General features: G+C 40.6%; 1 protein-coding gene across 6 annotated transcripts in view; it reads right to left on the bottom strand.

Annotated features, from left to right (window-relative positions):
- PKHD1 (PKHD1 ciliary IPT domain containing fibrocystin/polyductin) overlaps nt 1-15,216 on the bottom strand; it is a 254,467-nt gene that overhangs the window by 211,062 nt on the left and 28,189 nt on the right. For all 6 annotated transcript variants that reach the window (XR_008974692.1, XM_057427481.1, XM_057427480.1 and 3 more), the window contains exons 19-29: nt 14,215-14,357; nt 13,055-13,185; nt 11,877-12,049; nt 11,441-11,579; nt 9,254-9,408; nt 7,735-7,919; nt 6,633-6,755; nt 4,936-5,041; nt 4,180-4,458; nt 953-1,083; nt 236-371 (exon numbers count right to left, since the gene is read on the bottom strand). Coding sequence is in view for 5 of the 6 variants with exons in the window: in XM_057427481.1 (XP_057283464.1) it covers nt 236-371; nt 953-1,083; nt 4,180-4,458; nt 4,936-5,041; nt 6,633-6,755; nt 7,735-7,919; nt 9,254-9,408; nt 11,441-11,579; nt 11,877-12,049; nt 13,055-13,185; nt 14,215-14,357 (1,701 nt within the window). In the remaining variant the exon portion in view is untranslated. The remainder of the gene's footprint in view (nt 1-235; nt 372-952; nt 1,084-4,179; nt 4,459-4,935; nt 5,042-6,632; nt 6,756-7,734; nt 7,920-9,253; nt 9,409-11,440; nt 11,580-11,876; nt 12,050-13,054; nt 13,186-14,214; nt 14,358-15,216) is intronic.

Raw genomic sequence — 15,216 nt, 5'->3', positions numbered from 1 at the left:
ATCCATCTTGGTCTACAGCAAGCAACTCATTATCTCATGTATGCTAAAGTAAAACCAATGTAAAACAACAAGGACTGATCAGGACTAGCCCAAAACATGGGGATTTAAGAGTAAAAGAACTAAAACCAGTGTTGGATCACTTAATTTCATAGACCTAAATTCCTCTCCTCCACCACCACCAGCAATAGTAACATTTCTACACATGATGCCCAATACGTGTCTGCAGCATTTTTACCTGCTATGCCACTTGTGTTTCTGCTCAATGATACAACAGCTGGGTTTAAGGAAGGATCATATTGGAACAAGTTGGTTACTGTTCTTGACTGGTACCCAGAAATCAGTGTCACATGAACTGTAGCATCTTCTGTCCCCTAGAAACAGAAACGAAGAAAATGTCAGAGATAAGAATACACAAATAAAAAAAAAAGTTATTCCCTATATTCCTGCATCTCCCATAAGTCAGACACATGCCCTGATGAAATTTGAATATACCCCAGACTCTATTTAAATGTGTATAGTTACATTGTCTGTAAAAAGACATCTATGAAGATTTAAAAACCTTAAAACAATCTCAGACTATGCAGATTTTCATTTGCTATATCCATATTAGTAAATTAAACAGTGGTAAGTCTCAGGCATAGACAGTTATCCCTGTGCTTAAACTATTAGCACTGTCCTGGGTATAAATTTGCCAAGTAGCAAAGAGCACTGCTGGTAACAATCCCTAGGCATGTATTTTTCATTACTGCAGATTATGTCCAAATGAGGTCTGCATGTAAAGTAGAAGATTTGGAGCTGAAGTAGGTTCAAAAATGTGAGCGAGAGCAATTGTACTAGGCATGTTTAACCTACCACTATTGCCATTTCCTCTTTCCCTAGCATAGTTCAGGCCAGGAAAACATAGAAAGGGCAATAGGCTGCTGGCTGTTCCCCAGAAAATGTAGTTTCTTACCCGAGAGGGAACTGTACATTCAATCCTTGTTGAATTCCTGTTATCCTCCAGAATAGGGCAGGGCTGAGATCCAAACAACACCAAGTTTACCCCTTCCAGATTGGACCCACTGAGAGCCACTCTCAGTCCTCCTACAAAACCAATTATTCTGTTACATTCAAGATATAGAATGATATTTTTATACACAAAGGATTCTTTATTAACAGGTCACTACAAAAGGCAGGTGTCTCTCAGTTGATCTGATGATGATCTGCTTCCACCTTGCTGTGCCTGACTTCCTCTTTCACCAGAGATCCTTTTGCCTGTTATTTGCATTGTCCACAGTACAGGAGGACTGGGTTTGTTTCTTGGTGTATTTTTTAATGACATACTCATTTAAGCTGGTAAGACCTGGCCTGCAACCTCACCCTTCAAAAGATCCCCAGCCCAAGAATAAAATAAGGAAGGAAGAAGCACTAAGAATGGAAAATGAGCTTAACGCAGCAGGTGCTTTCACAGTTCAAATAGCTGCCAAGCACCCTGCTGTCAAAAAGGCCTGTGGCATGTGTCTTAGGAAACTCAGGTTAGAAAGGGGACTTGGCAGGGCTTGAGATTTAGCAGAGTTGTGAGGAAAGTCACAGAGGGCTTGATTCTGTGAAGCGCTAAGCAACCTCAGCTCTCCTTTGTGCATGCCAGAGCTAAGCCTCTTCAATCACATGCAAGATCATACTCCACACAAGTCAGACCTGTGCTTGATCTTTCTGCAGCACCCAACTCAATGCAAACAGTCAAGGTGCCAGTCTGCTTTTCCAAGTGACTGGAAAATGCAGAAGCATTTCAAAGAGAAACAGGAAAGAGAACAGGAATGCATATTAATAGCAATTCTAACCTGGACTTTGTTCTTTGATGCGGTTCAAAAGCAAATAAAAAAAATTATATTTTCTTGACACTTCCAGCTCTTTGCTTTAGTTATCAGTACTGCAGAGTTTTAGGGCTACAGCTAGAGAGACGGACTGCTCAGACAGGAACTTTATCAATGCAGTGTTTATATGTATGTGTTATTCTGGATATATTACAAATCAACTGAGTTTTTATGATGTTTTTCATGTGATATAAGAAAAGCTTTTATGGTAAAGGCATTATACATTGATGGCAACCCCTTTTCCTCAATTTTTCATCAAAGTATCTTTTTCTGCTAGCTTTTTAAACCACCAGAGAACTATATCTTAATTTAAAGTTAGGTTAAAATTATATCTTAAAGTTTAATCTTTTTTATTTTCTCTGGTTAGCAGCATAACCAAGCAAACAACAGCAATCACATATGTTAGCAGCAGGCTCCTTCTAACCACTGGAGCATGGTAGTATCTTTAGAAAGGCATCCCATGATGATAGAATTAGGTCACAGGTATCTCCCACCATTTCACCACTAAGACTTGTGATATTTTGATTAAGAGGGAGCTGATGCAGCAAAGGAGAAGATGCTTCCTGGGTTTTCCTCCTGTAACATTAAGTTTGCAGAGTCAGAAATAGCAAGAAGTCAAAACTGAAGCCACTTGTCTAATGTAGTTGTCAGATGAGGAGCCTCAGATTTAAAGTACAAAATCCATGTGTGTTGTGTAAACACTGATGCTCTTAAGTTTTGATATCTACACTTATATCCATATGCGGTGAAATACTGCATATGTGCACTTTGCGATAAGATTGAAGAGAGGTATTTTAAATGGAAGAAATTAAAAACACAGATGGAAGCTGTAATTCTTTCCAATTATAAATGTTCAAGGCATATGTAATGTAAGATAACATTATACTTGCTTTCTTTTTAATGAGTGACAGATCACTGTAATTGGGAGAACTGGATTGCCAGAGAAGGAAATGAGAAGCAAGACCCAAACACTAAAACGTGCCATAGCTAGCTTTTTTTAGGGTATTTGGGGAATGGTTGGGTTTTGTGTGTTTGGGTTTCCTATGAATCAAAAGTGAATTTTAACTTTAAATGTAACATATAACCCTCCCACTGGGGGGGACAGGACAGAAAGGGTTAGAAGGGTTAGAATATCTTTCCTATTTCCTCCCATGCACTCCAACAAACCATAAAATAAAAAGTGTCCATAGCTTCTTGCTTATCAGTTTAGAAACCCTACCTTGTCTCAATTCTATCCTATAGCTCATCCAGAGAGATGTTTACACCCCATCATTCCCTTCCTTTACCTGCTCCAAGGAGGCCAAGCATGCCACAATCAGTTCTCCAAGCCACATGGCTGAGTTGGCTTTATGCTGCACATAGGCCAGTACTCTCGCTTTTGGTGATGTTTGTTATCATGAACTCTAATCACCTCAATAATGAAACTAGGAGGTTTCCAGACAAAAGTTGGGCAACTTCTACTGTCAGTGTAGTGCTGGGTCATGTTGTTTCTAGGTGCATTCCTAGCTTCTTGAAAATAAGCCATATGCTAAGTTGGTCCTTACTTCACAACCCAGATGTGTCAAGATTGTTCTCCACATTTCTCATTGGGCTAGGGAGACTTCTTTCTCCCAAATAAGAGAGGGTAGCTTTTTACAGCATTTGGTTTGGCTTAGCTGTTCTCTAGGCATCTTGCTGGAACTTCCAGATGAAGTCCCCTCATTTATGTCACATAGAGGGCATAGGAGAGAATCAGAATAGTCCTTTGGCTCCAGAATCCCTGTGGAAAGTCTCACAAGTTCTTGGCTTCACCTTTGTGTTCAACGAGAGTAGGGGTAATGGGAATGGAAGGAGATTCAGTTTAGTTTGCACTCTTCTAGGCTTCTCAGTTTTGTAGCTAAACATAGATGAGTTTTCTGTTTTACCACTCAGAATATTAATTCATTTCAATAGGACTGGGATGAACCAAAGTATAGCCATTTCATAATTAAGCTATATTAATTTAAATACTACAAAGCTGTGTGTTACATGGATATGGGAAGATAAGCTCTGAAACACTAATACACATCTGATCTGCTAGAATTAATATACCTACACTTGAATTTACTATTCCCAAACAAAACTAGTCAAAAAAATGTTGGTCTCCAGAAAGAACCAAGGAAAGTCTATCACTCTAAGAAACTTGCCCCAGTGCTTTGGGGTACACATAGTGTGTCCAGCCACATTATGTCTTTTTTATCAGGTGCAGACCTTGGTAGTTGAAGTACAGAAGAACCAAAACATGCCATAAAAACCAAGAAGCAGAGAGCAGATGTCCCCTTTGAAAGAGTCCGGCATTCAAACCTACCAATCTCGGAAGTTGTAGGAGGTTCGATGGCTTCCAGCTTTGGCTCAACTCTTAGGAAGATCCTTTCTCCTGTGCTGCCATTGAGTGCAAAGCCATAAGGTCTCACCAATAACATCATCTGGTAGACTCCGACTGGCAACCTCTCCATCTGGCAAACCACTTCGGTTTGATTCAGCGTTATGATATGGCAGGTGGTGTTGTTCACCTTCACCTGCAGAGCTGACTTCTCCTCAGTGAGGCCAGCTCCCCTGATAACTACTGTGGCCTGGGACCCATCATCTAAAGAAATACAATCAACGAGATCACTTGTAAATTTTGGTGCAGCAATGCCCAGGGTTTACTTTCAACAAACAGTTAAATTTTTTACTGTTTTCATGAGGACATCCTAAAATCTACACCAGCAATGATCTCTTAATGCCCCCCCTAATACCTTTTCCTGCCTGGCCCTGTCCAACTATTATGTTTTTCCTTAAATTTTTATTAAAATGAACTTGAACCAAGAGCCATCTTTCACTTTAAGTACCAACCCCACCACTGTTTCTCTCCCCTTTATGCCTCTATCATCTTCATGTTGCTGTAAAAATACGCCTATGCTACATACATGAGCTGACCATAAATGCCCCATTAGAAAGTGCAGTTTCCATAAAATTAGAAATTTCCAAAAGAATCCACAGGCACATATCAGCAGCAGCATGTAGCAGATATTTTTCACAGGGCAGTGTTTTGCCATGTTGTTCAGACACAAAGCCCCATTACCTGATGAATACTCCACATCACTGACTAACGGTGTCATTTCCTGGCTGAACTGGAAAGAGCATGAACCAGAACAGTTTGCAAGGACATCATTCACCACCACCACCACCTGGAGACAGAAAAGAAGGTTACCCTGAAGCTGGGAAGGGGACAGAGGTGTTTTCTAGAGCCGCATCTACCTGATAGAGCTTCAGAGTGATACTGGTAGGCACAGCTGCTGAGAGCGCCCAGACTGTGCCAGAGTAGAGCACAGTCAGACAGCTGTTTATTCTGCTGCAGTCTCATTACAAATTAAAGTGCAAGGCTTGCTAAGGTTCATCTTTGGCAATGCAGAGCACAGCTTTGGAAGCTGTATTACCAGTCTTTCTCAGTGTTTGAAGGATCTTATCTCTCATCTTGCTGGGACCCGCAGCTCTTCCCAACTCCTGTTATTGTAGCTATCCATTGAAGACCCTGCTTGCCATGCCTCAGTTCTTCCCACCCCACCTTGGGAACAAGTTTATTATGTTTAAAGCCTGTAAAATTAATTAGAATGAATTCCAGAATGTGTCTTTTCAGCATGCAGCTCTCAATTTTGTTGTTTTTTTTTTATCCTTGTTTTTCATGCTGAAACAAAAAACTGTGACCTTGATTATCTAGCAAGAGACTAAGAGATACCTCCTCTGAGATCTTAATATCTCAGAAGAGTCAGCTGCTAAAGCACAGGGCACAGGAGAGCCCCTCTTCATCTCTCTCCCAGGTATTAAGGATGCGCAGGAAAGCACACCATCTGCAAAAAGCAAAAGCAGACTGTCTCCAAGATACGTGAGGAGCACAGAGTTATGAAGTACTCCACTTGAGTAAAGACACAATAATTAGAGGGACATTTTTATACTTGTTGCTAGCAGCAAGCCAGAATAAAGCTTAAAAATATGAAGAGGAAATGTGATTGCTGCTGCCATTCTTGTTTCATTTGGTCTATTTGAGGATATGTCTGCATCATGGATGGCAAAGGTATCAGGGATGGTTGAGCCACTGGAAGAAGGGTAGACCTCATGACAGGAAAAGGCTCACCAAAACAGTAGGGTGACCTAGACCCAAATGCTGCACAGATGGGCTTTAAGCATATCCAGCATCACCCTGTTATCTCTACAGTGCCCAGTGGTCTTTGCTGGAAGCAAAGCCAGCAATGTGCACTGCTCTGCAACATCTGAGAACAGAGTCTGTCACACATTTGTCCATTCAGCAGACTCATTTATCAAGGAAGCTCTCCTTACTCCCTTTCAACAGTTGAAGAATTGAGATCCATAAAGGCTAAGGGACTTACAGACTAGTACCACAGCCACCATCTTGCTTATTCTGCCCATCAATATAGCAGCAGGTAGGCTGCAAATGAGCAGTGTCATTCCAAAGTCTGGTGGCCAGCACAAGAGTACCTACTAAGGGTGGGAGTCCAGAAATATCAGCCCTTGGCCACTTCCTCAAAATGAATCAATTGCCTTCCATCACCAAGATGATCATTCTTCTCACCTGCAATAGCTCTTGGAGGAAACTCCTGCTCCACAAACCAGATAGCAGAACCTGACCAATTCTGTGCAAAGCACATAACAGATTTCTGAAAGGATTTAGTGACAGAAGTAGGTAACCTTAACACCTGTGAGACTCCTTGATCTACACTACCCAGGTGAATCAATAGGAAGTGTGACAGCACATTAACTCACCTGTGTTTTGTTATTGAAGGTAGCAAGCATATCCCCAAATATCGGACCAATAAACACACCCCCATCATAAACCACACGACTAGAAACAGTTGGTTCCAGACCAGTGAGGTTTTCAGCAGAGACCTGGCAAAGAACAAATAATTTAAGTTTCTTGTTCCTTTCTGTCCTGTGATTTTAAATTAAAACCATTCACCCAGAATTCATACCGAGTCCTTATAAGGCAGGTCTAAATCTTCATTACCCAAGAGTTCACAGCACCTCCCTGTTCCCAACCTCACCTTGCAGACAAAAAGATGGCAAGCTAAGGTGAAGAGATTCAGGAGCCAGATTTGAAAATAAACTTCTAATAGTCAATGATAATATTTGTCATTAGGCATAGAAAGAGCTTTGAACAACTGCTCTTAAAGATATTAGTCTGGGTGAAACAAGGGTCTGTGCTACAGCTGAAGATGCAGCTCAAGACTTTTTCACCCTCCAGGATAATGTCTTGAGCATGGGAACTCGTTGTTTTGTTGAAAATAATTTTACAATTTCAGAAGCTTAATACAGAAAGAAATAGTTTAGTTTTAAGGGAGGAAGCAGCTTAGCCTGAGTCTTTACTCCAAAAAGAACCTTCTACTTGAAGCAAAACTTAAACATGAGAAATATTAGGAGAGTGTGAACTGAATTTTCTTCTGAGATTTATGAGAAACAGATATGAACACATAAAGAAAGTTCTCAGAAAAAGACCTTCTTGGCCCATAAATGATGCCACAAACCTGAACTGAACTTTGGTTACTGTACTGAAGTATAAATGTGATTATAATAGATTTCATTTCAGTATAGCAGTCTCTTTATAGTGTAGAACTGCAACAAAGCACATTCTAGCCTCCTCATTTTGAAGCACAGACTCTGAAGATGTAATTTCTCCTTGTGCATCTGCAACTGCTTTTTTTAATCACCTAATCTGAAATTAGCTAAACTGATGTTACTAATAGGCAGACAGATTGCTTAAGGTCCCATAAGTGTCTTCATAAAAACTAACACTGAAGGAAGGAATCAGCCGTGGCCAAAGACATTGAATGGGGTTCAAAGTTGGTGTTAGTGAAAGACATTACTGTACACTGATAACATTGGGTAAATCCCCAGCTTTTGTTTTCCAAGTCAGTGTCCAGATGCTTTCATAGCAAGAATCCGAGTCTTTGGTCACAATGAAGTCACTGGTGTTGAAGTATGGGGCTGTAGAATTATCTGTGTTGTCCTGCAAAAGCTTAAGGAGATGGCTGGAGGAGGTGTGCACTGAAACATCTGCAAAAGACATTAGAAAGCAGTAGATATCATCATCCCTAGGAGAGCACGTCTACCTGGTCCTAGAAAACATGTTTCATTATTAGCGCAAGCCTGTTGTAGTCCAAACTTCTGCAACTGCCAAAAAGCAGCAGAGAGAAATTTACCAGACCTCAAATGCCAAACGATCATGGAATCAGAGAACAGTCACAGAACAGTTCAGGCTGGAATGGATCTTTTAAGGTTATCTAGTCCTAAACCCTGCAATGAACAGGGATACCTTTCAGTAGATCAGGCTGTTCAGACCAACCCACTCCCATGTTTCAACACCTTCATCATAAAAAAATTCTTCATTGTATCTAGTATGAGGGTCTTCACTATTTGATAGCTAAGAAAACCTAGAAACTTCTCTCCAGTTGGGACCATCAGAAATCTTAAGTAATACCTTTACACAATATGCACACATGAAATTTCAGTGTGCAAGTAATTTTCCTTCAAAATGGAAAGTTTGGAGGCTTCTTAGATGAGATGGGTAGGGAGTCAGTCTATCCAGAAGATTTTGTTTTCTTGGGTCCAATCCCAAATAAATGCAAATAATGTTTTATTTCTTTTAACATAAAGAGCCATAGTCATTCAAATCTGCAGATACAATAAATCTGTCTAAACCAATTCTTAAGAAAGAGGGGAAAGCACAAGGAAAAGAGATATTTCACAAATATTCTAAAGCTGCCTGTCCTATTTTTGTTTGGCTTTATAACTGAATCAACAGTTCCTCAGTCAAGAACTTTATTGTTGGCTTTGCTCAGATTAATCTGCTCACTTTCATTCCAAGTTTTTTTTTGATTATTTAAACCAAACACAAGAAATCCGAGCACATCTAAAGGGCGACTATATTCAAGTCAAGCAATTCTATGCACAAAAGCCTTTATGGTATCTGCAAACCAGTTAACAATCCTGGTAATCCTAGAAGAGAATTAATTTCCTGGAAACATGCAGAAGTCTTGTCATCCAAGATGACCAGAAGTACACATGCTGGAAAAATATTAGCTTAATGAACTTTGGGATGCAAAATCCCAGTTCAGGATCTGATCAAAGTTCTTTAACATTAAGGCAAATATTTCATAGTGGCTGCATGAATTTTGGAACAACCCTATACTGAACATCTAGAAATACTGCCTTGTCTATAATCTTTAACTCCTGAATTAAAGGACATAACATGCAAATATCTAGCAACTATCACAATGTGTTTAACCTGCCAGCCTGTACCCCAAGCATTTCTGAGGTTCAGTACCATCTCTTCTTCACTTGGTTTCCTGCAAAGGAAATCTAAGACCTGTACTTGCTTCTTCTCTTACCTGATATCACTGTATCAGCCAAGTGGATGCGGAAGGTCCCTCCAAGAGGTAGGGACGATTTTCGCAGTCTCTGAATGGTGAGGCTGACTCTCACATCCTCCGTGGAGACATAGAGGTAGCCATACTCTTTAGAGCCCTCCCCAAGCAAAGCACCTCTGTGTGACAGAGAAAGTTCACATGAAGGCATTAGCGGTCAAGACCCCCATTCCTGACACCCCCCATGTCATCTGCAGGAGACGGACACCTGTGGAAACAACACTTTCGAAGGACCTAAGGAAAACATATTCAGAGCTCATGGAATTGAATACTCCCGAGTTATACCTACATAATGTAGGCAATGAACAGAACAGAAAATTATGGAAAAAAACACCTATTTAGATTATGATAGAAGAAATAGTTCATACAGCACTAACCACAAGCAAGCCCTCCCCCAGTACTGGTATTTTAAAAGAACCAGCCCAATGCAGCTACAACAGCAAAGCAAAAAGCTTTCCTACTTCATCCTGTTGTCTCCTATAGTTTACCAAAATCTTATCTCTCCTGAATTACAGAGATATTTCGTATTAGAATTCACCCAAAGCCCAATTTCTAAACTTAAAATGAGTTCTTTCTTGCCACTAAAATTCTCCTTCTTCAAAAGAAAAAGACTCTCTACAGTACAATGATGCCACCATGCGGTTAAATGTCTGGCCATCAGCTAAATGTCAGCTCAGCCGCAGCTTCTGCAGGGTAAATTTCTAGAATACAGAGCCAAAAGGAACGCTGAGCTCTCTCGAATGATGTAACATCCGGTACAACAGATTTTAACCGATATTCCTGTCCTGACCACAGCAAGTTGTATTAGAATAAAGCACAATGTGCTAAGAGAAAGAGCCAAGTTTGTCTTAAACATATCCAAAGACAGTGATCAGTCCACAGGTTTTTAAAACATGCACTAATTTCTTCTTTTCAGTGTTCCTGGCTTCACCATTGCACACTGGTTTCTCTTAAATCTTCCTCTATGAGATGGAGAAGCCTGCCAGTGCAAGCATTTCTTGATTTCTTCAGATATTAGTTATCTCTTAAAGGAGAATCTAGCTGTCTTTGGAGCACTCAAAATTAATGACATGTTTCTTTGCATTTTCTTGAAAAAGGAGAGACCACAAGGTGAGAAACTAAATTAAGTTACAGCAGGCTGAGGTTAGCCTTCTTAAAGGAGGTTTCCTATGGATGCCTGGGCAAGTCACTGAGTGAAATAACTGAGCCAGACTAACAGCTGGCTGCTGGAAAGAAGAGGCTGCATTATGCCAGTGGCTTCCTTGCCTGGCTTTATTCCCACCAGGACCTTGTTGATTTGACTGGATACAACCCAGCTTTTACAGGATTTATTCTCTGCCAGTATAGCCCTTTAATATTGCACACTCTGATCCAGTCAGCCTATGGCTCTGCCGACTCTTTCACTGTCAGGGCTTCCAGAATAGGAAACAACTCAGCAAACAAGGACACATAAAGTGGACTTCCGTTGCCTAACGTGGTAACTGATGTCATTAAAGATGTTTGGGAGTATCTCTGGCTGCTATTTATCCACTGTTCCAGAAGGGCTTAGATCTCCTTCTAGTCCTACATCATAGAATCATAGAATAGTTAGGGTTGGAAAGGACCTTAAGATCATCTAATTCTAACCCCCTGCCATGGGCAGGGACACCTCACACTAAACCATGCCACCCAAGGTTCTGTCCAACCTGGCCTTGAACACCGCCAGGGATGCCCACACATATCTTACACCCCAGCTTAGATGAAACATCTTAAGCATCTCTGGTTCAGCAACTGAATCCCACTCATACAAGGGAACTTCAATACCAGAATCAGGTGCCTTCACTAAGGGGGCTTTAATATATGCTCAAAATTCTATACAGTGCGCAAAGCTCAAGACACTTGTGCTGAAAGTGAAAGTCAGTATTGTAATTTAGAACTGTAGCCCATCTACTGAGTACAGACATCTGTGCAGGATTCACAGTAAACAGTCTGAACACAGCCTATTGGCAATGCCTAGAGGAAAAGACTCCAATGAAAGCACACAGATTGCCAAACTGCAGTCTTATCCTCTACTGCCTCTCATGTCCTATTTTAGATGACAACCAGCTCCAGACAGAGAGGAACCACATGAGCTATTGCAGTGTATTGAGATGATCTACTCACTATTCCTACCTTAAAGAGAGAAGGGGCAGACTTGAACCACAGCCAGAAACCATCCAGGACACATTGTAAGTGGGAAAAGACCCCACCACAGATACTGCTTCAACTATCCTCCTATCTGGCTGAGGTGGTTTGGGATCTCGCTGAGAAACTGAAAGAAAAAGGGCACATGCATTTATTAACACAAGGAGAACAGCTGGACTATGCCTAGGTTATTTTCATTTCATAGCTGGAAACATATCTGCTTCTGGGTTTTTTTGGTCTGGACAAGACCATCCAAGAGTTACATCTGTAGAAACACATTTCAAATAAATCAAGAATATCAATCTTTGTGCCTGTTGTGAAAGACCCTTACCCTCTGAAAAAGTTTCAACCAGCCCTACCATTAAAGATTTTAATAGAGTATCCTGGACAGCCAGTAACAGGAAAGAAAACCAGATTTCTTTACCAGTCACAGTTCTGTCTGCGATGATGACTTCATCAAGGTAAAATGACCCAGGTGTTTCCTTTTGCAGCAAGTCAATCTGATGCACAAACACCGGAGAATTGGCAGGGAGGTCCTGGAGAAGCATGGAGAGATTCACACACCCATTCCAGAGGTCAGTGCAAGTAAATGTCCAGCTGGAAGACAGTAAGATTGTGCAAAGTCACTTTTGCTGTGAGGTATTGGCAATAAATAACTTTCAGGGTGCTTTGTGAAGTTCCAGATAACATCAGGTACTACTGTTATTATTACTGTTATTTACTCATACATAATAAATTTGCTTGATGGCTTGTAATCAGTCTCTACATGTCTCTGTTAAGTTCCCCATAGTAAGAAACAAAGATTTAGATCTCTGTTTAGGTGTCCTCCTTGAATCACAGGAGTGAGATGTAGGAATAACAGCTACTGTTTTATTTTTGGCAAAACACTATGATAGCATCAGTGACCTCCACAGAGGTTAATCCGGAGTTCAAGCCTCTTGGGAACACCAGATGATTGCTCAAGGCTCCCAGCTCTCTCCACCATGTAGTAATTTAATCCCTACTCCTTCTTTCCCTTCCAGGCATGCACACATGTCCCTCTCACAATCTTACAGATACCCAAGCTGCCAGCTTCAATTCCTGAAGTTCTTCAGACACTCCTGATTTTTTAAGTCTGCGTGCCCCAAGCTTTACATCTAACACCAAATGTTTTCTACTCATGTAAGTCTAAGTGACTAAAGAAAAATCAAAGACTACACCAATTTTCAAATCTTTATGTACCAATGGTCTCATGAGATTCCTGGGGGGGGGAGGAAATCAATTCATCTCTGTCTCACTGCAGAAAATCCACTGATTGTTGCCAAAGAAACTGGGAAATTAATGCCCTCATAAACCTTCTGATGTGCTTATCAGAGACAGAACAAACTCCATCTGTGTAATGCTAAGGTGAAACAATGCATATAACAAGAAACATGCAAATTTGCACAGTAAACCGTCAAAAAGAATGGAAGCATATTCCAGGAATGCTTCTGTAGGGACATAGCATGTCATCTTACCCCAGCTGACAATTTGTTCCTATACAAATAAGAACTTTTCTCAGTTTTCATAGTACACCTTCATACTATGGGAGCAGTTTAATCTTTGGAAACTGTGTCTGGGTACCTCTTAGGGGCAGTTTTATTGAAATCCCATAGGCAGGTGAGTTTCCTCTTCACTGAACATAAAGAGACATTGGTGTAGGACACCAAGATATGAAGGATATTGCTCACGTGGCCTTTATGTGCAAAACACACCTGCAAAAATGGGGTAAAAGATCACAAATCAAACCACAGGTAATTTATATGTAATGCATGGAGGAGATAATATATTCTGTTTCAATCCCAGTTTAACATTAAGCAGGGAAATATGTTGTTCAAGGTCAGCAGTAAAGTCCACCTCTTCAGGCCAAATTGCCTTGAGTAGCACCCTATAGAAGGCAGCGCATGGCATCTAGGTGACCTGTGTGCTGCCACATCGAGTGAAACTGATCCCTTTTGCTTCAGTGGGGCTTGGGGGCAAAATGTAACTGCAAAGTGCCAGTAGAGATTTCAGATACCTGGAAGGGAGGAAAGGAGGCTGGAGGAGTTGGTTTGATTTGCAGGGTACAAGGTGTGGGATGTATGTTAGATGGGGAAGTAGGACTGGAAGAGGTCTGTGAAGGGGAATTGAAAGGAGTCTGGAAAGACTGCAGAAGGCTTTGGGGATGATTTTTTGCCTCCTGTCTCCTTTCTTTCAAACCCCAACTATTTTCCTTCCCCCAGGTGACAAAGAAAGGGTGACAATTGATATCAAGACCTTATTCTTATTAAAAGTAGATGTAAACAAAGACCTTATTCTTATTAAAAGTAGATGTAGAGATGCAGCAGAAAAGTGAGCAAGTGGACCTGCAGATAGCAAGTTTCGGGGTTTGTTTTTTTTTCCTTTTGTCAAAAACTGATCATAGAATGTTAAGGGTTGGAAAGGATATTAAAGATCATCTAGACCATCTTTACATCTTCCACCTTTTCCCAACACCATCCCACCTTTTCCTTTCCCTCAGCAAGGGTTGCATCCCCAGGAGCAGATAGCAGCTGGATGTGTTAAACAATATCTACATCTTATGGATATCAAATTATCCACCTAGTCAATAAAACACACACTGCTCTGTCCACAGGCACACTCCAAAGACATGATCCTTTGTAGATTTGGAGGAAGTCTAAGCAGACCTGATGATTTTATGCTGCTGATTGGGCTCCAAGTAGTCAACCTCCAGTGCAACCTACTCATCAAGAGCAGCCACTTACATGCGTGTATTCAGTAAGATCATATCTTGGTAGAGTTAATGGGAAAGTTTTCATCAGCTGACTTTGTCTGTGAACACTGAACCTTCCACAGAAAGGCTCCATTACACTGTCAATGTGTCCTGTGGTAATGATATCCTTCATGTCTGACAGAGGTAAAAAAACAAGAGGAGATGAGAGACTCAAAAATGATTCAGAAGAAACCACTGCAGACAAGAGATTCATGAAAATGCAGAAACTGAGCACCCAGAATTTGTCAGTCCTACTCTTAAGTGTTGCCCATCCCAGATACACGGTGAACATCAGCAGGGTAATTGTTTCCCAGCTTAAAGGTGCTGAAAGACAGGAAAGCATTAGATTACTGTTCTGACCATAAACCTCATGGCAAATAATACTGTCTTCAGCCATATAGAATATGCTTGACCAAATCCATACATCCTTTCCAAAAAATACTCAGGCAGAGATGGAAATTCACATAAAGCATGTAAAGCAACAGGGAATCCACCTTCCCCTTTGGGATGTTTGTTGCATTGCTCTATCAAAAGTGCTGCTAAAAAATTGCTAGGATTTCTTTTCTTCCTAATACATAAAAGCCTTTCTTCTGTCATTACATACTGACAGTTCACTTTTTCTTCCAATAAGAAAAATCAAGTCTGCAAAATGAACTTTATAGCAGAGTTTAAAGGAAAGAAGAAATTATGAATGCAGTAGTTAAGCTGTGTTCTAGGAGAGATTATGTAAATACAGGGAAGGGAGAGCCATTGAAAGTAATTAAATTAAAAACATATTACACTCAGGAAATTAATTGAGCTGAAAATACTTCATATTTGGAAAGAATTTATGATGAATTATTATACATAATCATCCAACTTTTACTCTTGCCTAGGAATCTATTTGGTTTCTGCTGAACACAGGACACTGGGATAGATAACCCTAGGTCTGAATGTGTGTAGCTGTTCTTTTATTTTTCTAGCATCCATTCACCACAATTTCACTATTGTTTTG

This window comes from Pezoporus wallicus, unplaced genomic scaffold, assembly GCF_028554395.1.
Source record: "Pezoporus wallicus isolate ANWC-B61680 ecotype Strahan unplaced genomic scaffold, APGP_CSIRO_Pwel_v1 contig_6464, whole genome shotgun sequence".
In the NCBI taxonomy this organism is placed as follows: domain Eukaryota; kingdom Metazoa; phylum Chordata; class Aves; order Psittaciformes; family Psittacidae; genus Pezoporus; species Pezoporus wallicus.
The sequence above is the reverse complement of the archived record's forward strand: the minus strand, read 5'-3'. Positions and strand labels throughout refer to the sequence as shown.